Source organism: Medicago sativa, chromosome 6, assembly GCF_051527215.1.
Source record: "Medicago sativa cultivar Bolivia chromosome 6, Bolivia_mono, whole genome shotgun sequence".
Classification (NCBI taxonomy): domain Eukaryota; kingdom Viridiplantae; phylum Streptophyta; class Magnoliopsida; order Fabales; family Fabaceae; genus Medicago; species Medicago sativa.
In genome coordinates this window covers 12,298,470-12,325,483 of record NC_140754.1, presented here as the reverse complement: position 1 = coordinate 12,325,483, position 27,014 = coordinate 12,298,470, and the positions used below count along the sequence as shown (strand labels likewise).

The 27,014-nt window shown below is 33.4% G+C and overlaps 1 protein-coding gene across 1 annotated transcript; it reads left to right on the top strand.

Annotated features, from left to right (window-relative positions):
* The first annotated feature begins 613 nt into the window (after positions 1 to 613).
* Positions 614 to 6,188, top strand: LOC146912873 (protein CLAVATA3 INSENSITIVE RECEPTOR KINASE 5-like). Its single transcript, XM_085716202.1, has 11 exons — positions 614 to 887; positions 1,109 to 1,241; positions 1,357 to 1,428; positions 1,758 to 1,901; positions 2,009 to 2,080; positions 2,174 to 2,233; positions 2,623 to 2,720; positions 3,016 to 3,165; positions 3,750 to 4,091; positions 4,643 to 5,022; positions 5,569 to 6,188. Exons 1-11 carry the CDS (start codon positions 788 to 790, stop codon positions 5,890 to 5,892), a joined length of 1,875 nt encoding a protein of 624 aa, XP_085572328.1. The 5' UTR covers positions 614 to 787; the 3' UTR covers positions 5,893 to 6,188.
* Positions 6,189 to 27,014: the final 20,826 nt, after the last annotated feature.

Sequence of the window (27,014 nt, the reverse complement as noted above, 5' to 3'; positions counted from 1 at the left end):
CAAAATTTAATTTTAATTTTTAAATAAACTAACATAAAAATATGACATCTCATTGAGTAATTAAATGATGGGTATATATACCCAATCAAATATCATAGGTTTATTGTGTTCACCTTAAAAAGATGATAAAATGATCCAGTAATACTGCGCTCCATCCTTGATATTTTTTTTGAAAAAAAATCTAGTAATTTATATTGAGATTCTTATTTAAAGATTTTTTTCCTTTTCAAAATGTGCTTACAACTAAGGACAAATTAGTAGATGTTTACTAGTAAAATGTTATGACTAAAAGACATAATATCGCTCATGCACTAGTGTTATATTTTAATATATAGTATTCGGCTTTATATACTTTAGTTAAAATAAAAAATTTATAAAACCTCTTTCTGCTTTCATGGCACATGCATGATTAACACAACAATGAATTTCCAATTCTATCCTTGACACATTCTCTTAGAACCAATACATACCATAAAATTTTTACCTTAAATTAATTTCTGTTTATAACCATTTACATAATATCTTGATCAATACAAAAAACCTGACTCAATGACAGGCATGCTAAAGTTACCTTTATATTATTATAACATATTCATGAACCTGTCTTTTTTTTGTTCTTGTGTTTGTTTCTGACACAAATGTTTTGGTGAATGGTAGATTCTGTCATGAAAAAAAAGTGAACATGGTTTCTTTCTTATTTTGAAAAAAACCATTTGAGAACTGTTATTATCAATATCTATCCTTTACTTCAATCTTGTTTGTTTTGTTCTTTGTAAATTCCAATTCAATGAAGATGTTAAGAGAAGTTTTTGTATGTTTTGTTACATTGTTCATGTTTTGGAGTTGTGCAAATGCTTTGCTTTCTCCTAAGGGAATTAACTTTGAAGGTATACTTCAAATTTTGTAATTTTATAGTATGTTCGGATTGATAGTGAGTTTAGCCAAATTACGGTGACACTGTGATTTTGTTACGGTGGATTACTGTGATTCTGACAATCTTACCGTCAATACAGACATATGCATAAGAGTATGTAGTATATAGTAACATGTATGTTTAATTAGTAGTGTTTAATTTAGAAATGGATTTTCTATGTCTTTGTTAATGCAGTGCAAGCTTTAGTGAGTATAAAAGCTTCATTAATGGATCCTCATGGAATTTTTGAAAACTGGGATGGTGATGCTGTTGATCCATGTAGTTGGAATATGGTTACTTGTTCTCCTGAGAATCTTGTTGTTAGTTTGTGAGTAGTTATTTTTTTCAATTTTTTAAATATTTGAAGTTGAAAAAGTTTCTAAACACAAAGCTTTTGTTTGAGATTTTAAGAGTTTGATGATTTTGATTTTGTTTTGGTTTAGGGGCATTCCTAGTCAAAATTTATCTGGTACATTATCTTCAAGCATAGGAAACTTAACCAATCTTCAGACAGTGTAAGTAATCAGAAATCACTTTTTTGTGCAATTCAAAACTCAAGATGGATGTTTCTTAGTTTGTGTTTGGTTCCACTTTTAGATGCGGCAAAATTGCTTTTGACATGTTTGGATTTTTTCTCAATAGAATTGATTCTTGTTCCAGAATCAATTCTAACTTGAAGCTAGAGTTTGAAACTTTTGCCTCTACAACTGATTTTTTACCATGAATTATTGTTCGACGTAGTTTTACATGAATGTATCAAACATAAATCAATTTTCATTCAAATCATCGTATCAATTAAATTAAAATCTGCAAAATCCATACTTAATTTTTAGTACTATTTCAGTGTGTTACAGAATAACAACATAACTGGACCAATACCTTCAGAGCTAGGAAAACTTTCAATGCTTCAAACACTTGATCTCTCTGATAATCTCTTCAATGGAAAGATTCCTCCTTCTCTTGGTCATCTGAGAAACCTTCAGTACTTGTAAGCATTTATAAGCTATTATTAATGATGAAAAGATTTTGTATATTAACATATTTTTTAGTAGTAACATGATTTTTAGAACTAAGAAGTTATTGAGATGATTTCAGGAGGCTTAACAATAACAGTTTCTCTGGTGAATGTCCTGAGTCACTTGCTAACATGGCACAACTTGCATTTCTGTAATATTTTTAACCTTTCTTTCTCTACTTAGTTCATTCATTTTGTTGTTATTTGTATTTCTAAAGATGGCTTATTTCTGATCATAATTTCAGTGACTTATCATACAACAATCTTACTGGTACTGTGCCTAGAATTTTGGCCAAATCATTCAGGTTACTCTCTCTCTCTCTCTCTCTCTCTCTCTCTCTCTCTCTCTCTCTCTCTCTCTCTATATATATATATATATATATATATATATATATATATATATATATATCTGTGTGTCTGTGTGTGTGCGCGCGCGCGTGTGTGTGTGTGCGCGCGCGCGTGTGTGAAGCACTGACACGGACACAACACTGACACTGATTCATAGACACCGGTGATAATGTAAGATAATATAAGTAATTGAACGTAACCATGAACCATATGTGTCAGTGTCGTGTCGGTGTTTGTCACGACTTCAATATGAAGTGTCCGTGCTACATAAGTTTCAATATCTGCATATTTTAGAAAATTTGCCGCTAACTTTGAAATTCTTCTCATTCTCTCATGTTGTTTTCAGTATTGTTGGAAACCCTCTTACATGTGCAACAGAGAAAGAAACAAACTGCCATGGGATGAAACTCATGCCTATGTCAATGAACTTAAACAATACTAACTGTAAGATACTTTTAAGATTTTTGATTGATTTTCGCCCTACAATTTTTCATCACTTTCACACATGCTGTATTATGCTTCTAAATCGTGGTTGTACTGCGAACCTAGATATTGTGGTAAAATGCATAAAAAAGGCAATACTAGCAGTTGTGAAGCCATTACAGAAACCTCTAAAACCTTTATGTTGCGGCCACAATTGCGGCTGCGAACCACAATTTAGAACTATATGTTGTACTTTGATATATTCTGCACAATCATTGTATTGTTGATTGAGAGAAAGTTATATTTGCTTGTCTAGATGCATTACCATCAAGAAGAACAAAAGCTCACAAAATGGCCATTGTCTTTGGTTTAAGTCTTGGATGCCTTTGTTTGTTAGTCCTTGGTTTTGGATTTATACTATGGAGGAGACACAAACATAATCAACAAGCATTTTTCGATGTTAAAGGTACATTACCCTAAAAAACCCTTTTTCATTGGAATTAAAATATGCATCATTATACAATGCAACATAGGTTAACATGTTTGATCAAATTATAACAGTTCCTTCATTTTCTGTCATAATACTGAATCTTTACAGACTATGGTTATCAGTAGTGTTTAATACTGAATCTTTACGATACATGTGAATCGAATCTCATTTTGATATGAATCTCTAGTTTGTTTCTATTTATGATATGAATCTCATTTTGAATCCCTATTCATTAGGATGAATCTCAATTTACTATGATGAATCCTGATTCATTCTAATGAATCACTACTTAAACTTGGTGTATAGCCACTTTTTTGTCAACTTCATATAGCAAACAACTTTTCTTTTGTGATTTGATTTATAACTTGAATCATGAATTATTTTGAGGTTCAAATATGATATATCATCTTATAATTTTGTTATATCACTTGCTTCTACTTAAACATGTCATGTTTGTATTGCTAATGTATCTTACATTTCATAATAAGATTCGTTTCACGATTCACAAAATAGGTCCTGTGATTAACCATTTAAATCTCGATTTGATAACCATGTTACAGACCGAAATCACGAAGAAGTCTACCTTGGAAACTTGAAGAGGTTCCCATTAAGAGAACTCCAGATTGCTACTCACAACTTCAGCAACAAGAACATATTGGGAAAAGGAGGTTTTGGAAATGTCTACAAAGGAATTCTTTCAGATGGTACACTTGTTGCCGTAAAGAGGCTTAAAGATGGCAATGCCAAAGGAGGAGAGATACAATTTCAGACTGAAGTTGAAATGATCAGCTTGGCAGTGCACAGAAATCTTCTCAAATTGTATGGATTTTGTATGACAACATCAGAAAGGCTTTTAGTTTACCCCTACATGTCCAATGGCAGTGTCGCTTCTCGTCTCAAGGGTAAGCTCAATTCTATAGTTTTGTATTAATAAATTGAAACATGATTTAAGATAGAATAATATGTTGTTAACGGAGATGGATCAACTTGGTTTTCCTCGACTACAAAACAGTATGTACCTGTAATTTCTGTTATGAAAATAATCCTGGTTCAAAAGAAAACAGACACGAAAAACACAAACAAAGAAGACACGAGATTTAATCACGTGCTTCAGCCAGTTGTGCCTTGTCTCCGACTACGGAGTGTTGCAGCGATTTTCTATCATTCAAGCTTAGGGTTGATTAGTTTTGTGTTTAAATACAGCAGTCCAGTATATACAAGACTACTTTAAACTGTAGCGCAGGGGACTTCGCCCCCCGCACCCTCAGTCGTCCACCAGCTCGAACAACCTGTCCACATATCTGAGGCTAAGATTTACAATTTTGAAAATCAACTTCAAATTAAAGAATATGATTATACGATAATTAATTACGAGGATATTATTAGACATACTTCACATGTTAAAATTTCTGCATCCGTGACCGATTCTTATACCAATTTTTGTTATTTTCAGCTAAGCCAGTGTTGGATTGGGGCACAAGGAAGCAAATTGCATTAGGAGCAGCAAGAGGACTCTTATACCTTCATGAGCAATGTGATCCAAAGATAATCCATAGAGATGTGAAAGCTGCAAATATATTACTTGATGATTATTGTGAAGCAATAGTTGGTGATTTTGGTTTGGCAAAGCTTTTAGACCACAAAGATTCACATGTAACAACTGCAGTGAGGGGGACAGTAGGGCATATAGCTCCTGAGTATCTTTCCACAGGACAATCTTCTGAAAAGACTGATGTCTTTGGATTTGGCATTTTGCTTCTTGAATTGATCACAGGTTTGAGGGCCCTTGAATTTGGGAAGGCAGCCAACCAGAAAGGAGTCATGCTTGATTGGGTAACCTTGTCTTCTTTCATCATTTATTGAAGGCTCGAATAACGAAAATGGATTCCCTGCGGTTCGGATATCCATGCTTTTGTGCGGTCAGTTCAGTGGTGATAATTGGATTGAGATCAAACAGTTCACAAAATATGGAAATTTTGATTTATTTATTTAAATCCAAAATACGGAGCATGAAATCCGAACCGCTTGATCTTAGTCCAACTGTCACCGTTGTGCTGAATGCATGAATTCATGATATCGAAATATCATGAAACTTCTTTTATTTTAATTCGTACAAAACATTTGTACCGATTTTAATCCCGAAAGAGCAGAAACTTTTGTTTTACAGGGACTAATTCAATATGTACCAAATACCACATGGACAAAATCAAAACAACAAGAACCAAAAATAAATGTCTCTTTTTTAAGAATTAAAAGTGACATGTTTTTTTTACAAGGACTATAGGTTATACCAAAGGGACTAAAAATTTCCTTCAGTAAAATCTATATATATTTGTTAAAGAATAAAAAAGTTTAAGCCATTGTATTGTATACATTTAGGTAAAGAAAATTCATCAAGAGAAGAAGCTAGATTTACTTGTAGACAAGGATCTCAAGAACAACTATGACAAGAATGAGCTGGAGGAAATTGTTCAGGTTGCACTCTTATGTACACAATATCTTCCAGCCCACAGACCGAAAATGTCCGAAGTCGTACGCATGCTTGAAGGCGACGGTCTTGCCGAAAAATGGGAAGCTTCTCAAAGAGCTGACAACACTACCAAGGGCAAACCATATGAATTATCTTCATCAGATCGATTTTCTGATCTTACCGATGATTCTTCTTTGTTAATCCAAGCCATGGAGCTTTCAGGTCCAAGGTGAAATTTTCCTAGAAATTTTTTAGTTTAATAGATTTTTGTTTTTATTATTTTGTTTTCTAGTTTCTTAACTAGTTTTCCAAAGAGAGTATATGAAATTTAAGATCATGTGATAGCTGATTTACATAATCCAATCCATGAGGGTTATATGTTGTATGATAGAAGTGTTCCAAAGCTGAAAAAGGCTGCTTGTTTTTGCAAATGTATATAATGCTTATTTGTTGAACTTGAATTTGTAATGCAAATATTTGTAACATTAAAAGTAAATGAAGTGCACTACTAGGTTTTTTAATTCCTTCACTTCGAGAGGAGTTTTTCATGTTAAAATGTGGTGTCTACGTACCGTCTCAAATTTATATTTTTCTTTCATTGATCCTGGGGGAGTATATTTTCTGCTGTGCCTATTTATCACCTAGGTTGGTTTGGTGGTGTTGGCTTGGAACCTTGATGTATGCTCTTCCTCTAGGTCTCATGTTCGATTCTCCAGATAAAAAAGAAGAGTAAACAAATAAGCAATGTACCTTTCTAATGCCAAAATATGTAAAACTTACATAAGACCGTAACATTTGAACATAAACATCACTACTATTACTGTTCCAATGTGCCCCATAGTTTTGGAACAAGATAACACTAAAGGAAGCACAGAACATAAAAATTATGGACAAGAAAAAATTAAGCAGACCAAATTTCATGGACAATTTCGTCATGACATCTTTCTTATGATAGCCGATGATCGGAATAAAAGTCAAAAGAGATGCAGAAGATGTAACAAATGAGAGCATATTTGCCATGCTCAAGAAAGATGTTTCCTTAGGCATATTGACAGATGAAAGAAATGTGATGCATATAATGAGATTGGTTATAACTGAAAATTAAGAAATAATCCTGGCACTTGTAGTTCCAAATAAAACTTCACATTTGTTTGTACTTTGTAGTGTGTGTGAGTTTTCAGTTTTGGTCCAAGTAAGTTCTAAAGATTATTAACAAAACATAAGCAAGCAAAAACTGAACTAATGACAGAAAACAAATGGAAAATAAATATTTTCAATTCCAGAAAACGCATAGAGCAATCATGTAATGCCCCAATAACCTCATATAGAAACATGTTAGAAGTCAGCAAGTTAATTCGAACGTGAACTATGATTCTAAGAACCACTGACATTGACACATACACCAGACACGGCACCGATACGTTGATACAATAATTAATTTTAAAAATGATACTCCGAACATGCTTCAAACACGGAGTATAATTGAATGAAGTCACACATGTAGTAGGTGTCAAACACTGACATATGTTTCGGACACCGAACATCCCTTCAGTCAAAGTGTCGGCGCAATAGAGACACAGATAGTGAATTGCTAACAACACAAATTATTCCTACAATTATCTCTAATGATAGGACTACCAAGCCAATGAGAGAATAACCAACCTACAACAAAGAAGTTAGAACAGATAAACAAATGAAAAAACAAACTTTCTAAGATCCAAAGGGATTAGGGCATTGTATGTTTTAAGTTTTAACAGTACAAATACATATATGTGTGGTACATGTTTCCAGTTTTGGCCCAACTACTATGCACTTCGGTGCTTCACAATGTACATTTGTTTTCTACTTCCAACAAGTAAACAAGGACACTCTCACAGTTACACAAAACAACCTAGCCTTACCCCTCACCGTTTGATGGACAACAAACCTCTGCAAATCGATCTCAATCGTCCACAAAAAGCAAAACTATACGCGAACGCTCATCATTTTTTTCTATAAGTTACTAGAATTGGTTGTTATAGAAACTTGAAAAAATAACGTTGATTCCATTTGCATGAGTGAAGGCTCTTCTTCCTCTTCCAACTCCTTTTCTCAAATATCAAGCAATCTCAATCTTTACCTTCATCTCATAATCCATCGAGTTTGACATAAGTATCCACCATTATAACATTACCAACCTTTTTTTTAGAAAATTATAGAGGAATATTCAATATCAAAGTGAGAGAAACTAAAAGTTGGTTTGAATTGACTTGTTCAAGTTTATCAAATGATATAAGTTTTATGAGACTATTTTAAGAGATTTTTTGAAAATAACTTATCACAATTTTCATAAACTTCTTTCAACTTATTTTCATAAGTTCTTGACTCAATAACATAATCACAAGGATCGCAAGGGAATGTCCCCTATGTCGGTAACTAACCCCTATTGGTCCCACTTTCTTGTCATCACCCTCCCCTATAGCAGCAGCCTTGACCTCGAGGATGAAACGAGGAAATTGATATTTATTGTTTTATTTTTATTTTTATCATTTGAGTGTCATACCATCATGTTGTGTCTTCCAATGCTCTACCCTTCCACTTGACCTATCTAATAGGTTGTCTTCTTGAAGGAATTCACAAGAGGCCAAAAACTATTTCGACTTGTCTCTCTCGCCATCGTGAAGCTCCATCGTTTATGGTAATAATTCTTATATATAAAATATGCAAAATACATGCACCCTTGTAAACTCTTTGTTTTCATTATTTAAAACACTGCCCAAATTATTCATGCTATTGAAAATCGGACAAAGTGTCTTGGTTATCTTGTCATTAATTTTGTGTGACATGGTGTGTTGTTTATGAGGTGTTAGCTTCAAGGACACCCATTCACCTATCTGGACAATTCTCGCCTCTCTCTATTTGCGTAACTGTTCATTTGTTGTTGGGTCCGCAACGTGCATTTTTTAGTTCGAAGAGAACCTCATCCCTATGCATCATGTTTGCCACTGTAACATCGTCCTTGGTCAATTATGAAAAACGAACGAGTGGGGTGCCACATATAGTGTATCCTTCATACCTTCATATAGTGTGTCTCTGGTAAACACATGGAAAGTCATATTGTACTATCACTCAACCTTATATAGTTAATACGATCGATTTTGAGGTTTTTAAGAAGTAAGAAAATTATGGTAAAGACTCCATACATTGATTAACAACTTCTATTTAGACATCTATTTTTGGATGGTACAAGAAACTCATTTCCAAAATTGTTCCTTGTAAGCCATTAAGAAAAGAACTTACATTTTGAAAATGAGTATCTCATGTCGTCGAGAAATTGATGGCCACGTGTGTTTTTTTTTTTTTAATCAATTTATGAAGTCTTACCTATGTTTTTTTTTTTTTTTTTTTTACTTCAGAACAACTCCAAAATTTGTCATATTTTCCGTCTTCGACTGAGTTATGCTACAATATGACTTTTCATATATCTTCAAGAACCACACCGTTTTTTGAAGTTGTGCATGGGAGAAAACCACCCGCACTAGTTAGGTTTTCACAAGAAGATACAAGGTAGATGTTGTGTAGGCATAATTGGTGGATAGGGATGTTGCACATGCAACAACATATACACAAATATTCAAATAAAAATGGCAAGAACCTTCATTTAAGATATGTGAATGTTTGATATTTAAGTTAAGACTTTGTATGCAATACATTGTGGTGCAATAGGTTGATCAAAAGACGATCTCAAGATATTTTGAACCCTTCCAATAATAGGAAAAATCAGGCCATTTTTTCTACATGCTAAACTACTAGAGTATGCAAGGATACATCTAGTATTCATATTTCATAACTCAAGTTTATTAGAGACTATATTGTAGAAGCATCAATACCGAAAGATTCACATTTAACAACTGCAGTGAGGGGGACAGTAGGGCATATAGCTCCTGACTATCTTTCCACAGGACAATCTTCTGAAAAGACTGATGTATTTGGATTTGGCATTTTGCTACTTGAATTGATCACAGGTTTGAGGGCCCTTGAATTTGGGAAGGCAGCCAACCAAAAAGAATCTCATGCTAGATTGGGTAACCTTGTCTTCTTTCATCATTTATTCAACCAAGTAACTTTTAAGTCCTTGAAGTATACGAAAATGGATTCCCAGTGGTTCGATATCCATGCTTTCGTACGGTCAGTTCATTGGTGATAGTTGGATTGAGATCAAACAGTTCACAAAAATGGAAATTTTGATTTTTTTTTTTTTTTAAATCCAAAATACCAAGCTTGAAATCCGGACTGCATGATCGTGTGAATTCAGGATATCCATGGAATATACTTCAAGGAATCTTGTCCCGTAATGTACTTATTTTATTTTAGTTCGTACAATTTTTATTTTCCTATTTTAATCCCTAAAGAGTAGAAACTTATGTTTATGGTCTTAAATTGTTTTGGATTTAGTCCGTAAAATATGACAACAATTTTATTTTACAGGACTAATTCAAAAAAACAACAAGAACCAAAAATAAATATTTCTCTTTTTAAGAATTAAAATTGACATACTTCTTTATAAGGACTATAGGTTATACTACAGGGACAAAAAACTGCCTTCATTAAAATCCATCTACATTTGTTCAGAATAAAAAGTTTAAGCCATTGTATTGTATACATTTAGGTAAAGAAAATTCATCAAGAGAAGAAGTTAGATTTGCTTGTAGATAAGGATCTCGAGAACAACTATGACAAGAATGAGCTGGAGAAAATGTTCAGGTTGCACTCTTGTGTGCACAATATCTTCCAGCCCACAGACCAAAAATGTCTGAAGTCATACGCATGCTTGAAGGCGATGGTCTAGCCGAAAAATGGGAAGCTTCTCAAAGAGCGGATAATACTACCAAGGGCAAACCATATGAATTATCTTCGTCAGCTCGATTTTCTGATCTTACAGATGATTCTTCTTTGTTAATCCAAGCCATGGAGGTTTCCGGTCCAAGGTGAAATTTTCCTAGACATTTTTTAGTTTAATAGATTTTTGTTTTTATTATTCTGTTTTCTAGTTTTCTAAATTGGTTTCTATAGAAAGTATATGAAATTTAAGATCGTGTGATAGCTGGTTCCATTTAGATAATCCATGAGGGTTATATGTTGTATGATAGAAGTGTTCCAAAGCTGAAAATGGCTGCTTGTTTTTGCAAATGTATATATACTTATTTGTTGAACTTGAATTTGTATTGCAAATATTTGTAACATTAAAAGTAAATGAAGACATTTACTTGGTTTTTTTTATTCTCTCACTTTTGAGAGGAGTTATTCACTTTAAACTTTAGTGTCTCTGATATTTTATTTTAGGTCAATGGTCCAAAAATACTACATCTGCAAAGGCTATAAGATTAACACATCTGCATGATTGCAAAGAAAATAAAAAGAACAAAATTTCCCAAAAAAATAAAAATAAATAAAGAACAAAAATTGTGGTGTTATTCAATTGCTTGCATAAAATATATTGGCTTAATTGTATGTTCGGTCTCTTATGTTTATTTTAGGTTTTAAGTTGGTCTTTTATGTTTTAAACGTTTCAAGTTGGTGTCTTATGTTTTAAAAGTTTCATGTTGGTCGAACATGTTACCCACATTGAAATAAATTAGTCCCTTCTATCACTTGGTCGTTTAGAGATATGAGTTGAGAATATGGGCACTGGAATTTAACTTATTTATAAAATTAATTTTATTTTTTTTGTTTTATTAAACTCAATATTATGCGGTGAACGTGACTAACATATTTAACTGTGAGTAATGTTTTGGATCAACTTAGTGTGTGTTTGGCAACTTTAAAAATTACGGTGAGTTTTCACGGCAGCACAGAAGCAACAAATAGGAGCTTCATAGAATCACGTCAAAATTTGCATTGGAACGCGCGATTGGAGATTTAAAAGTTGATCCAAACATGCTATTAAAACTTTCAAAACAAAAGAGATCAACTTAAAACTTTTAAAATATACATGACCAAATTAAAATTTAAAATAAACGTAAGAGACCAAACATGTAATTAAACCAAATATATTCATTCCTCTTTGAGTCAGTTTTATAGAAATATATTTATCTCTTGCTTATTATTCTTTTTAAATTTAAAAATTAATTATAAATATCTATTTTTTCTTCAAAAAAATAAAAAATAGTTCAATGAAAAAATAATAAAAATTACTCTACCCACTATATGTCACGTGCCCCTGCATCACTATAAGCACTAGTTATAAAAAAGGTAAAATAGTTTAAATGAATTGTAAAAATAAAATGATAAAAGTCAATCCATTAGATTTTGAATCAATTTGACGGATAATACTTGGTGACATTGTGGTTGGTGACATTGTGACATTGACCAACCATAATGTTATAAGTGTCTTTCTTCTTTCTCTTTCACAATATTTTATTGTTTCTTTGTACACTTGTGACATTGTAGTTGACAAATGTCACCAATATCACCAACTACAATGTCATTCAAATGCTACTCGAAACTCACGTAGCGTGACACTACTAAGCCACTTTCCTCTTTCATCAAATTTTCTTCTTCTAATTCTTACGTTTTCTAATGTGCACACTGAATGTGAATTTCTCTATAGTTCTTTAAATTAAAACCTAGTAAATTGAGGTAATAATTAAGATGATAAAACCAAACTTTGCAGATGTAGTAATGCTAGTTAACAAATTTAATTTGTAGTTATAGAACTTTTATACAGAGGGATCAAAGATGGTTGATAAATAAGAGATAATTGAGTGTGAAAACCAATTATCTACGACTGCTTAATTCTAAAATACGATAAGTATGGTTCATCTATCTACTAACAATCTATTAAAATAACAATCTATTAAAATAGATGCCCTATGAATTTCCCATTTTGCCCCCTAAGAGGGGTATTTTTGTAATTTCAAATTGGTAGGATATGGTTGTTGACACCTCACTATTATATGGGTGCATTTCCCATTTTGCCCCTCACAATTTTTTTTAATTATTTTATAATTTTTATATTTTAAATAACTTTTAACTATTTTCCAATTTTTATGTTTTTAACTATTTTTCAATTTTTTCTCCCAAATTCAGTTGCTTCTACATTGCCGTTGTGGGAGATTAAGATATCGTTTGACCCGGCTTTTTTCCAACTTCTCTACATTTTTAAGGAGAAGTTATGTCAAACACAATATCAATTAAGTACTTACTAAAAAAAGTACTTTTTTTAATGCATAAAGTTGAATGGAATGAGCTTTGGCCAAAAGTTGTTGAATGCTACTTCAAAAAACTACTTCTCGACAATTTATTTCACAAGCATCTATCTTCAATTCACGTTTGGAACATTTTCTTTTATTTTTTAATATTATATTTCAATATGTTTTTTTCTTCCATTTAATTTTTTTAACCGTTCCATTTAATTTTTTTAAGGAGGTCTCATTTAATTTTATTACCTTTTTTTTCAAAGGAATTTTATTATCTTTTTATCACTTATATATTTAATTTCAATATCGTTTAATCATCACAACCTCACAAATATTTTTTTTTGACAAAACCTCACAAATATTTTTATTCACGCTGTCATTTAATGATACCAAATATTTTTATTTTCTTTCTTCAACCTCGCAAATATACACACACACACATTAACATTTAGATTAATACTTTATGTGTGTCTGTTTTTTTTACGCTACTGTGTATAATTTTTTTTGGCGTTGCATAACGCGTATAATACTTTTTATAAAATTTTGATTTTAATTAAAAGTAAAATTGCAGATGTCTTTTCTTCAAAAAAGGTATAGATGCTTAAAAAAATTATACTTATATATATATATATATATATATATATATATATATATATATATTGCACCTTTATATTCTAACAAACTATGCATATTTTTTTCTTATTCAAAAAAACTAAACATATATGTTTCCATGACACCAACAATGTAACAAATATAATATCATATAATATAAATTCTTATCTTTTGAAAGACACCAAAAATATGGTATTCTTATAACAAAATTTGTTATAGAGTATAATTGAAATAGAAAAAACCAACTTTTGATATTATTTATGTTATTATTTCAGGCTCCTTAAATTGTTTCTCCTATTCAAATATTTAACAAGTCATTTATATGATGATACAAATTTGTATTCATGTTACACAAAATAAACATTATTGAGTAAATATAGTATTTGTAAAAAAAATATCTTTTATTTTTTAACATTTTTAGCCTTCAGAAAATATTTTAAACATTTTTTATTTATTATGTTAATTCATAATAAATTCAAAGTTTTGTCTTCGTGAGTTTAGCTCAAATGATAGCAACAATGCATCAATATATGCCAAGTTCGAGGTTCGAACCCCGGACACCATAAAAAAAAAATCAAAGTTTGTACAATATTTTGCCAAACAACATTTAACTTAAAAATAGCTTTAAACTTAAAAAAAAAAAACAAAGAAACCAAATATCTTTAGCTTCTTTCTTAAAGGCCTTTATTTTAACTTTGTTTTGAAGTAACTTTTAGACCGTAAAAAAACCTTGGCCAAACGGTATCTAAGTTCAGCTGGGAACACTGTTTCACTTTCTTCTTCATAAGGGGTCATTTTCTTCCTTTTTTCATGGTTATGAGACCATACATGACTTGAGTTGACTGATTTTTATGGCTTGAGAGGTTCATTTTTAAACACTGTTTTAGTTTTTGCTTCATCATAGGCGGTTTTCTTCTTTTTTTTTCAAGATTCTGCATCTTAAGGGTTTTTTTTTTGTTTTTTTTTTCAATGGTTAGTGGATTATGTACCAGATATTGTTATGTTGCATGGCTGTAGAAAAATTTTCCTATGTTATGTGGAGTCTGGTAGAGGTCATGATGATTGAATTTTAGCTCATGGTAAGGTTTCAACACAATTGCTATTTTAGCTTATGGTACTGTAGTTGAATAAAAATTGATGCATGTGGGTTATTTTAGTTTTTGTGAGTAATCCTAAAACTGTAACAGTTTTCATATTTGGTTTATTCTTTTCTATATCATTGAGCCGTACGAAAGTTGATTGGTGTAAATTTGTTTTGGTCATATCATTGAAGTCCAAAAAGTTGATGATACAGAAATTTGTGCATTTAAGATCAGGTTGATTTGATGATACAAAAATTGATCACATAGAAATATGTTAGCTTCTTTCGATATCAGAATGAACAAAGGGAATAAAATTAAATGATGTATTATTGTATTTCTATATAGAACTTTCAATGTCAATGGATTATGACTACATTAAGGATCTCAAAAGTGATTTGGACATCTGTAAAATAGGATTTGGAGTGCTGGATTCTTGGATTGTGTCTGGTAGTAATGAGAATCAACATATGAAGCTCATTCTTTGTGATGCAAAGGTTAGATGAGTTAGTTAAGATTTGTTGTAATTTCCTTTATGATTTATCAATGTTACTTATTAGTGTACATTTTGATTTATTTATATTTTTTGGTTTCTTTCTCGGATTTAGGGCGATCGAGTTCATGTAATAACTCGATATAGAGAATTGGAGCATTGGAAGGCTTTGTTCGACGAAAACAAGACTTATACTTTGTATAATTGTCATGTGTTTGATAATGACATTGCATTTAATCCCTTTAAGGTTGTTTTTTGTTATGGTACAAAGGTGCAGAAGTATGACAAGTTAACTAACGTTCTTACTGAAGAATTTCGCTTTAAGTCATTTAAGGAAATTCAAGATAGAAAATTCAAAACTGACGTTTTATATGGTATAGTTATGTGCTTTAATTTATTTCTGTGTTTTCTCCGATTATAATGCTCTTATAGATGTAATTTTGTTTAAGAAATCATCGAGCTTCTTCATGAGATTGTCAAATTAAATTATCCTTCTAAAGATAAAAGGTATTATTTTCTAATTTGTCAGCATCAGATGATAGGATTTTGTATAAGTTTGATAATGACCTGAAAGATGTCTTTCCTTATGCAGTGAGAATATAGTTGATGTAACACTATGGGAAAAATACTCTGCAACTTTATCATTTACCATCTATTTACCTCGAGTTCTTTGCTTCCATTTTGTAGTCAATGGCTAGATTTGAGATCCTGCACGAGTTCTATTGTGAAAGAGATGGATTTGGCCAACTGCATATGCAGCAAGGTTCTTATTTATCTGCAATTTGTTTTGTACCTAGCACTTCCCAAATGAGATATCAAGGACATTTCTAAAAGGAACATGAAAAACAATCACACTCATCGACAAACAAGCTCAAAGATATCAAGTGTCGCTTGATAACGACAAAGAGAGCAAGGTACGAAAAATACTTAGGCGGCCAATGGTTCAACTTTTGCTGAGAACATATGTTATGGGTAGGGGATAAGCTAATTTTTGATCTAGAGAAGCCACCTAAAAATATGCACGTTCAAGTCGTTCCCAAATAAAGATTTGGTGTTCATGATCCGCACTTTCAACAGATCACCATAACTCTAATCCTAGACTAGATTATCTTCACTCACCGATGCTACTTCTTTGCTTGATTTCATCTGATGTAAATATGGGTATCAATCCTTTTTTGGTAACTCTATAACAACAACACTCTTTTTTTATAATTTTGGATAATATGTAATCATAATTCACACATCATTGGTTCCTTTATTGGTTCCAATTGTTTTCATCCTAAATATTATGTCAATTCCTAATCTCATAAACTGATTATATATGCTCTCATAATCAGCCCATACATCTTTTATGATGAATCACAATGTTCCGTCGTTTTAACATCTCTTCTTTCGAAGAATTTTTTTATCGAATACGTTATTGAACCCGTGCGAAGCACGAGTTTGTAACTAGTTCTTAACGATAAAATAAAGCAAAAACGGCAAAACATATATATACCCGCAGTGCTATTGATATCACTACCATATATTTACTTTTGACTTAATTACTATTTTGGTCCCTTAAGTTATTTGTTGGTTACATTTTGGTCCCATAAGTTATTAACGTTACAATTTGGTCCCTTAAGTTATTTGTTGGTTACATTTTGGTCCCATAAGTTATTAACGCTACAATTTGGTCCCTTAACTTAATTTTTGGTTTCGTTTTGGTCCCTTAACTTATTTTTTGGTTTCGTTTTTGTACATTAACTCTAATAACATAAAGGACCAGAGTGGTTGACGGAGGAAGAGTTAAGGTACCAAAACGAAACCAAAAAATAAGTTAAGGGACCAAATTGTAACGTTAATAACTTATGGGACCAAGATGTAACCAACAAATAACTTAAGGACCAAATTGTAACGTTAATAACTTATGGGACCAAAATGTAACCAACAATTAACTTAAGGGACCAAATCATTAATTAAGCCTTTACTTTTTAATATAAAGGTATAGACTACGGTGTCTGATTTTTGACTTTCTTATTATTGCTAGGAGCACAAAAGTATCTTATAGTAATATTTTTTATATTACGTCTATTATTTTTTTTTGGGTTAATTATGTTTCTAGTCCCTATAAAATAGCGACCTTGTAAGTTTAGTCCCTACTTAATTTTAATAGCATTTTTAGTCCCTAATTTTGTTTTTCTGCACTGAGTATTAGTCCCTACTCAATTCAAATTTGTTTAATTTATGCTTAAACTCTTAAATTTTTGAACAATTTTTTGCAGACATGTTTAGAACATTACTAAAAGTTCGTCCGCAAAAAATTATCGCAAAATTTGATTTCTACATCCAGATTTTATTACTTTTTATCTTTAACTTTTGTCGTTTTAAAAAATTCATATTTAATTCATTTCAAGTCAGAAAATTCTAAATTTTAGTAAACGAACCTTTCATAGTGTTCTAATCTTGTCTCTAAAAAATCGTTCAAAAATTTAAGAGTTTAAGGATAATTAATCAAACTTTGTTTTAGCAGAGACTAAAATTATAAGTAAATTTTTTTTTATAGGGACTAAAAATGCTATTAAAATTAAGTAGGGACTAAACTTACAAGGTCGCTATTTTATAGGGACTAGAAACATAATTAACCCTTTTTTTTTCTTCTCTAATTTCAGAACCCTTTGCATTGAATTGGCCCAGACTTAAATAGTGACAAGGAAGTTAAGATGATTTTTGTTCTCCACCCAGCACAAATCATTCGCACCCTGCAGCCCTTCCATTTTTACCCCTGTGCAAGTTAAGTCACGCTGCGCAACTTAACTTGCGCAAGTTATATTGTATACGTGACTTAACATGCGCTGCGTGAGTTAACTTGCGCAGCGTTAGTTAAGTCATATAACACCAACACAGAAGCACATTTCCCTCATTTCTCCAACTTCCCAACTTCGAAAATTTCCCCCCCATATCCGATTTTCATCATTCTTGCGCCATTCAAAGCCAATTTCTCCCACATTATCAAGTAAGTGAAGATTACCCTACTTAATTGCATTTAACTTGTAGAAATTTTAGTTTTTTTCAAGAAATATAACATTTTTAGGTTTTTATAAATTTGGCTTGCATGTTAGTTTTGATGATTGTTAGTGACGAATTAACTTAGGAATTGTTGTTTAGAAGTTGTTTAGAGTAGAATGTGGTAGTTTAGGGTCTACAAATTGTTAGATTAAGGTAGTTGTTTGAAAATTGCACACCATGTGTTTGGTAAAATGTCTCAATGGTAATTATTTTGTTTTTTTGGATTGTGACTTATCAAATTAATTAGCATATGGTTTGTTAATTTTGATTATAACATGTTTGACTGCAATGTGGTAGTTTACGGATTGAAATGACATTGTTGGAATTTTAGTGTTGTTGTTGAATTGTTGGAAATGACACAATGTGCGTGTGAAAATGTATATTGAATTTGTGTTTTGTTAAATGTTGTGCAGATATGCCTCGGAGGAATACGTCTCAGAGACCGCCTGAGCCGCCTCAGGATAGGAGTGACAGATTTAGGGCAGGGAGGATGGCCCCTACTAGTAGTGCACGGAGGGAGAAAGAAGCATTACGCCCTCCTATGGCTGGTCGAGTGAGAGGTGGGGGAACGAGACTTGCTAGAGATGGAGATGATGCTGCAGGGGGGTCAACGTCGCAGACGGGTCCATCCCAGACTATGGACCCGACTCAGTATCAGCTGCATTATGAGGTCTATCAGTAGCCGCATGATGCGTATCAGTTTCAGGAGCCTCAGCCTCACCAGTACCAGTTTGTTATTCCGGAGCCTGCTTTTGAGGAGCCGCCTGTTATTGAGGAGCCTCAGCAGAATGATGAGGCTGAGTAGCATGAGCAGCCTGAGCAGCCTGAGCCTCGTTTTCAGGGGGTGTCGAGGGTGGTGTACGAGGTCGGCCCGGATGGCTATCCAGGGGGGCCTTCTGATCTCACGCTTTTACCTAACTTTGGTGGACATGTGGCATGCAGGATATGGGTCGATAAAATAAAGCAAAAACGGCAAAACATATATATACCCGCAGTGCTATTGATATCACTACCATATATTTACTTTTGACTTAATTACTATTTTGGTCCCTTAAGTTATTTGTTGGTTACATTTTGGTCCCATAAGTTATTAACGTTACAATTTGGTCCCTTAAGTTATTTGTTGGTTACATTTTGGTCCCATAAGTTATTAACGCTACAATTTGGTCCCTTAACTTAATTTTTGGTTTCGTTTTGGTCCCTTAACTTATTTTTTGGTTTCGTTTTTGTACATTAACTCTAATAACATAAAGGACCAGAGTGGTTGACGGAGGAAGAGTTAAGGTACCAAAACGAAACCAAAAAATAAGTTAAGGGACCAAATTGTAACGTTAATAACTTATGGGACCAAGATGTAACCAACAAATAACTTAAGGACCAAATTGTAACGTTAATAACTTATGGGACCAAAATGTAACCAACAATTAACTTAAGGGACCAAATCATTAATTAAGCCTTTACTTTTTAATATAAAGGTATAGACTACGGTGTCTGATTTTTGACTTTCTTATTATTGCTAGGAGCACAAAAGTATCTTATAGTAATATTTTTTATATTACGTCTATTATTTTTTTTTTGGGTTAATTATGTTTCTAAGGATAATTAATCAAACTTTGTTTTAGCAGAGACTAAAATTATAAGTAAATTTTTTTTTATAGGGACTAAAAATGCTATTAAAATTAAGTAGGGACTAAACTTACAAGGTCGCTATTTTATAGGGACTAGAAACATAATTAACCCTTTTTTTTTCTTCTCTAATTTCAGAACCCTTTGCATTGAATTGGCCCAGACTTAAATAGTGACAAGGAAGTTAAGATGATTTTTGTTCTCCACCCAGCACAAATCATTCGCACCCTGCAGCCCTTCCATTTTTACCCCTGTGCAAGTTAAGTCACGCTGCGCAACTTAACTTGCGCAAGTTATATTGTATACGTGACTTAACATGCGCTGCGTGAGTTAACTTGCGCAGCGTTAGTTAAGTCATATAACACCAACACAGAAGCACATTTCCCTCATTTCTCCAACTTCCCAACTTCGAAAATTTTCCCCCCATATCCGATTTTCATCATTCTTGCGCCATTCAAAGCCAATTTCTCCCACATTATCAAGTAAGTGAAGATTACCCTACTTAATTGCATTTAACTTGTAGAAATTTTAGTTTTTTTCAAGAAATATAACATTTTTAGGTTTTTATAAATTTGGCTTGCATGTTAGTTTTGATGATTGTTAGTGACGAATTAACTTAGGAATTGTTGTTTAGAAGTTGTTTAGAGTAGAATGTGGTAGTTTAGGGTCTACAAATTGTTAGATTAAGGTAGTTGTTTGAAAATTGCACACCATGTGTTTGGTAAAATGTCTCAATGGTAATTATTTTGTTTTTTTGGATTGTGACTTATCAAATTAATTAGCATATGGTTTGTTAATTTTGATTATAACATGTTTGACTGCAATGTGGTAGTTTACGGATTGAAATGACATTGTTGGAATTTTAGTGTTGTTGTTGAATTGTTGGAAATGACACAATGTGCGTGTGAAAATGTATATTGAATTTGTGTTTCGTTAAATGTTGTGCAGATATGCCTCGGAGGAATACGTCTCAGAGACCGCCTGAGCCGCCTCAGGATAGGAGTGACAGATTTAGGGCAGGGAGGATGGCCCCTACTAGTAGTGCACGGAGGGAGAAAGAAGCATTACGCCCTCCTATGGCTGGTCGAGTGAGAGGTGGGGGAACGAGACTTGCTAGAGATGGAGATGATGCTGCAGGGGGGTCAACGTCGCAGACGGGTCCATCCCAAACTATGGACCCGACTCAGTATCAACTGCATTATGAGGTCTATCAGTAGCCGCATGATGCGTATCAGTTTCAGGAGCCTCAGCCTCACCAGTACCAGTTTGTTATTCCGGAGCCTGCTTTTGAGGAGCCGCCTGTTATTGAGGAGCCTCAGCAGAATGATGAGGCTGAGTAGCATGAGCAGCCTGAGCAGCCTGAGCCTCGTTTTCAGGGGGTGTCGAGGGTGGTGTACGAGGTCGGCCCGGATGGCTATCCAGGGGGGCCTTCTGATCTCACGCTTTTACCTAACTTTGGTGGACATGTGGCATGCAGGATATGGGTCGATAAAATAAAGCAAAAACGGCAAAACATATATATACCCGCAGTGCTATTGATATCACTACCATATATTTACTTTTGACTTAATTACTATTTTGGTCCCTTAAGTTATTTGTTGGTTACATTTTGGTCCCATAAGTTATTAACGTTACAATTTGGTCCCTTAAGTTATTTGTTGGTTACATTTTGGTCCCATAAGTTATTAACGCTACAATTTGGTCCCTTAACTTAATTTTTGGTTTCGTTTTGGTCCCTTAACTTATTTTTTGGTTTCGTTTTTGTACATTAACTCTAATAACATAAAGGACCAGAGTGGTTGACGGAGGAAGAGTTAAGGTACCAAAACGAAACCAAAAAATAAGTTAAGGGACCAAATTGTAACGTTAATAACTTATGGGACCAAGATGTAACCAACAAATAACTTAAGGACCAAATTGTAACGTTAAAAACTTATGGGACCAAAATGTAACCAACAATTAACTTAAGGGACCAAATCATTAATTAAGCCTTTACTTTTTAATATAAAGGTATAGACTACGGTGTCTGATTTTTGACTTTCTTATTATTGCTAGGAGCACAAAAGTATCTTATAGTAATATTTTTTATATTACGTCTATTATTTTTTTTGGGTTAATTATGTTTCTAGTCCCTATAAAATAGCGACCTTGTAAGTTTAGTCCCTACTTAATTTTAATAGCATTTTTAGTCCTTAATTTTGTTTTTCTGCACTGAGTATTAGTCCCTACTCAATTCAAATTTGTTTAATTTATGCTTAAACTCTTAAATTTTTGAACAATTTTTTGCAGACATGTTTAGAACATTACTAAAAGTTCGTCCGCAAAAAATTATCGCAAAATTTGATTTCTACATCCAGATTTTATTACTTTTTATCTTTAACTTTTGTCGTTTTAAAAAATTCATATTTAATTCATTTCAAGTCAGAAAATTCTAAATTTTAGTAAACGAACCTTTCATAGTGTTCTAATCTTGTCTCAAAAAAATCGTTCAAAAATTTAAGAGTTTAAGGATAATTAATCAAACTTTGTTTTAGCAGAGACTAAAATTATAAGTAAATTTTTTTTTATAGGGACTAAAAATGCTATTAAAATTAAGTAGGGACTAAACTTACAAGGTCGCTATTTTATAGGGACTAGAAACATAATTAACCCTTTTTTTTTCTTCTCTAATTTCAGAACCCTTTGCATTGAATTGGCCCAGACTTAAATAGTGACAAGGAAGTTAAGATGATTTTTGTTCTCCACCCAGCACAAATCATTCGCACCCTGCAGCCCTTCCATTTTTACCCCTGTGCAAGTTAAGTCACGCTGCGCAACTTAACTTGCGCAAGTTATATTGTATACGTGACTTAACATGCGCTGCGTGAGTTAACTTGCGCAGCGTTAGTTAAGTCATATAACACCAACACAGAAGCACATTTCCCTCATTTCTCCAACTTCCCAACTTCGAAAATTTTCCCCCCATATCCGATTTTCATCATTCTTGCGCCATTCAAAGCCAATTTCTCCCACATTATCAAGTAAGTGAAGATTACCCTACTTAATTGCATTTAACTTGTAGAAATTTTAGTTTTTTTCAAGAAATATAACATTTTTAGGTTTTTATAAATTTGGCTTGCATGTTAGTTTTGATGATTGTTAGTGACGAATTAACTTAGGAATTGTTGTTTAGAAGTTGTTTAGAGTAGAATGTGGTAGTTTAGGGTCTACAAATTGTTAGATTAAGGTAGTTGTTTGAAAATTGCACACCATGTGTTTGGTAAAATGTCTCAATGGTAATTATTTTGTTTTTTTGGATTGTGACTTATCAAATTAATTAGCATATGGTTTGTTAATTTTGATTATAACATGTTTGACTGCAATGTGGTAGTTTACGGATTGAAATGACATTGTTGGAATTTTAGTGTTGTTGTTGAATTGTTGGAAATGACACAATGTGCGTGTGAAAATGTATATTGAATTTGTGTTTCGTTAAATGTTGTGCAGATATGCCTCGGAGGAATACGTCTCAGAGACCGCCTGAGCCGCCTCAGGATAGGAGTGACAGATTTAGGGCAGGGAGGATGGCCCCTACTAGTAGTGCACGGAGGGAGAAAGAAGCATTACGCCCTCCTATGGCTGGTCGAGTGAGAGGTGGGGGAACGAGACTTGCTAGAGATGGAGATGATGCTGCAGGGGGGTCAACGTCGCAGACGGGTCCATCCCAAACTATGGACCCGACTCAGTATCAACTGCATTATGAGGTCTATCAGTAGCCGCATGATGCGTATCAGTTTCAGGAGCCTCAGCCTCACCAGTACCAGTTTGTTATTCCGGAGCCTGCTTTTGAGGAGCCGCCTGTTATTGAGGAGCCTCAGCAGAATGATGAGGCTGAGTAGCATGAGCAGCCTGAGCAGCCTGAGCCTCGTTTTCAGGGGGTGTCGAGGGTGGTGTACGAGGTCGGCCCGGATGGCTATCCAGGGGGGCCTTCTGATCTCACGCTTTTACCTAACTTTGGTGGACATGTGGCATGCAGGATATGGGTCGATAAAATAAAGCAAAAACGGCAAAACATATATATACCCGCAGTGCTATTGATATCACTACCATATATTTACTTTTGACTTAATTACTATTTTGGTCCCTTAAGTTATTTGTTGGTTACATTTTGGTCCCATAAGTTATTAACGTTACAATTTGGTCCCTTAAGTTATTTGTTGGTTACATTTTGGTCCCATAAGTTATTAACGCTACAATTTGGTCCCTTAACTTAATTTTTGGTTTCGTTTTGGTCCCTTAACTTATTTTTTGGTTTCGTTTTTGTACATTAACTCTAATAACATAAAGGACCAGAGTGGTTGACGGAGGAAGAGTTAAGGTACCAAAACGAAACCAAAAAATAAGTTAAGGGACCAAATTGTAACGTTAATAACTTATGGGACCAAGATGTAACCAACAAATAACTTAAGGACCAAATTGTAACGTTAAAAACTTATGGGACCAAAATGTAACCAACAATTAACTTAAGGGACCAAATCATTAATTAAGCCTTTACTTTTTAATATAAAGGTATAGACTACGGTGTCTGATTTTTGACTTTCTTATTATTGCTAGGAGCACAAAAGTATCTTATAGTAATATTTTTTATATTACGTCTATTATTTTTTTTGGGTTAATTATGTTTCTAGTCCCTATAAAATAGCGACCTTGTAAGTTTAGTCCCTACTTAATTTTAATAGCATTTTTAGTCCTTAATTTTGTTTTTCTGCACTGAGTATTAGTCCCTACTCAATTCAAATTTGTTTAATTTATGCTTAAACTCTTAAATTTTTGAACAATTTTTTGCAGACATGTTTAGAACATTACTAAAAGTTCGTCCGCAAAAAATTATCGCAAAATTTGATTTCTACATCCAGATTTTATTACTTTTTATCTTTAACTTTTGTCGTTTTAAAAAATTCATATTTAATTCATTTCAAGTCAGAAAATTCTAAATTTTAGTAAACGAACCTTTCATAGTGTTCTAATCTTGTCTCTAAAAAATCGTTCAAAAATTTAAGAGTTTAAGGATAATTAATCAAACTTTGTTTTAGCAGAGACTAAAATTATAAGTAAATTTTTTTTTATAGGGACTAAAAATGCTATTAAAATTAAGTAGGGACTAAACTTACAAGGTCGCTATTTTATAGGGACTAGAAACATAATTAACCCTTTTTTTTTCTTCTCTAATTTCAGAACCCTTTGCATTGAATTGGCCCAGACTTAAATAGTGACAAGGAAGTTAAGATGATTTTTGTTCTCCACCCAGCACAAATCATTCGCACCCTGCAGCCCTTCCATTTTTACCCCTGTGCAAGTTAAGTCACGCTGCGCAACTTAACTTGCGCAAGTTATATTGTATACGTGACTTAACATGCGCTGCGTGAGTTAACTTGCGCAGCGTTAGTTAAGTCATATAACACCAACACAGAAGCACATTTCCCTCATTTCTCCAACTTCCCAACTTCGAAAATTTTCCCCCCATATCCGATTTTCATCATTCTTGCGCCATTCAAAGCCAATTTCTCCCACATTATCAAGTAAGTGAAGATTACCCTACTTAATTGCATTTAACTTGTAGAAATTTTAGTTTTTTTCAAGAAATATAACATTTTTAGGTTTTTATAAATTTGGCTTGCATGTTAGTTTTGATGATTGTTAGTGACGAATTAACTTAGGAATTGTTGTTTAGAAGTTGTTTAGAGTAGAATGTGGTAGTTTAGGGTCTACAAATTGTTAGATTAAGGTAGTTGTTTGAAAATTGCACACCATGTGTTTGGTAAAATGTCTCAATGGTAATTATTTTGTTTTTTTGGATTGTGACTTATCAAATTAATTAGCATATGGTTTGTTAATTTTGATTATAACATGTTTGACTGCAATGTGGTAGTTTACGGATTGAAATGACATTGTTGGAATTTTAGTGTTGTTGTTGAATTGTTGGAAATGACACAATGTGCGTGTGAAAATGTATATTGAATTTGTGTTTTGTTAAATGTTGTGCAGATATGCCTCGGAGGAATACGTCTCAGAGACCGCCTGAGCCGCCTCAGGATAGGAGTGACAGATTTAGGGCAGGGAGGATGGCCCCTACTAGTAGTGCACGGAGGGAGAAAGAAGCATTACGCCCTCCTATGGCTGGTCGAGTGAGAGGTGGGGGAACGAGACTTGCTAGAGATGGAGATGATGCTGCAGGGGGGTCAACGTCGCAGACGGGTCCATCCCAGACTATGGACCCGACTCAGTATCAGCTGCATTATGAGGTCTATCAGTAGCCGCATGATGCGTATCAGTTTCAGGAGCCTCAGCCTCACCAGTACCAGTTTGTTATTCCGGAGCCTGCTTTTGAGGAGCCGCCTGTTATTGAGGAGCCTCAGCAGAATGATGAGGCTGAGTAGCATGAGCAGCCTGAGCAGCCTGAGCCTCGTTTTCAGGGGGTGTCGAGGGTGGTGTACGAGGTCGGCCCGGATGGCTATCCAGGGGGGCCTTCTGATCTCACGCTTTTACCTAACTTTGGTGGACATGTGGCATGCAGGATATGGGTCGATAAAATAAAGCAAAAACGGCAAAACATATATATACCCGCAGTGCTATTGATATCACTACCATATATTTACTTTTGACTTAATTACTATTTTGGTCCCTTAAGTTATTTGTTGGTTACATTTTGGTCCCATAAGTTATTAACGTTACAATTTGGTCCCTTAAGTTATTTGTTGGTTACATTTTGGTCCCATAAGTTATTAACGCTACAATTTGGTCCCTTAACTTAATTTTTGGTTTCGTTTTGGTCCCTTAACTTATTTTTTGGTTTCGTTTTTGTACATTAACTCTAATAACATAAAGGACCAGAGTGGTTGACGGAGGAAGAGTTAAGGTACCAAAACGAAACCAAAAAATAAGTTAAGGGACCAAATTGTAACGTTAATAACTTATGGGACCAAGATGTAACCAACAAATAACTTAAGGACCAAATTGTAACGTTAATAACTTATGGGACCAAAATGTAACCAACAATTAACTTAAGGGACCAAATCATTAATTAAGCCTTTACTTTTTAATATAAAGGTATAGACTACGGTGTCTGATTTTTGACTTTCTTATTATTGCTAGGAGCACAAAAGTATCTTATAGTAATATTTTTTATATTACGTCTATTATTTTTTTTTGGGTTAATTATGTTTCTAGTCCCTATAAAATAGCGACCTTGTAAGTTTAGTCCCTACTTAATTTTAATAGCATTTTTAGTCCCTAATTTTGTTTTTCTGCACTGAGTATTAGTCCCTACTCAATTCAAATTT

What these genes read in the sequence shown, in the direction of transcription:
- LOC146912873 (XM_085716202.1), top strand. Translation starts at nt 788, where the DNA reads ATGAAGATGTTAAGAGAAGTTTTTGTATGTTTTGTTACATTGTTCATG. An exon ending in AGCATTTTTCGATGTTAAAG is followed by an intron (nt 3,166 to 3,749) that starts GTACATTACCCT and finishes ACCATGTTACAG; the next exon opens with ACCGAAATCACGAAGAAGTC. An exon ending in AAGGAGTCATGCTTGATTGG is followed by an intron (nt 5,023 to 5,568) that starts GTAACCTTGTCT and finishes GTATACATTTAG; the next exon opens with GTAAAGAAAATTCATCAAGA.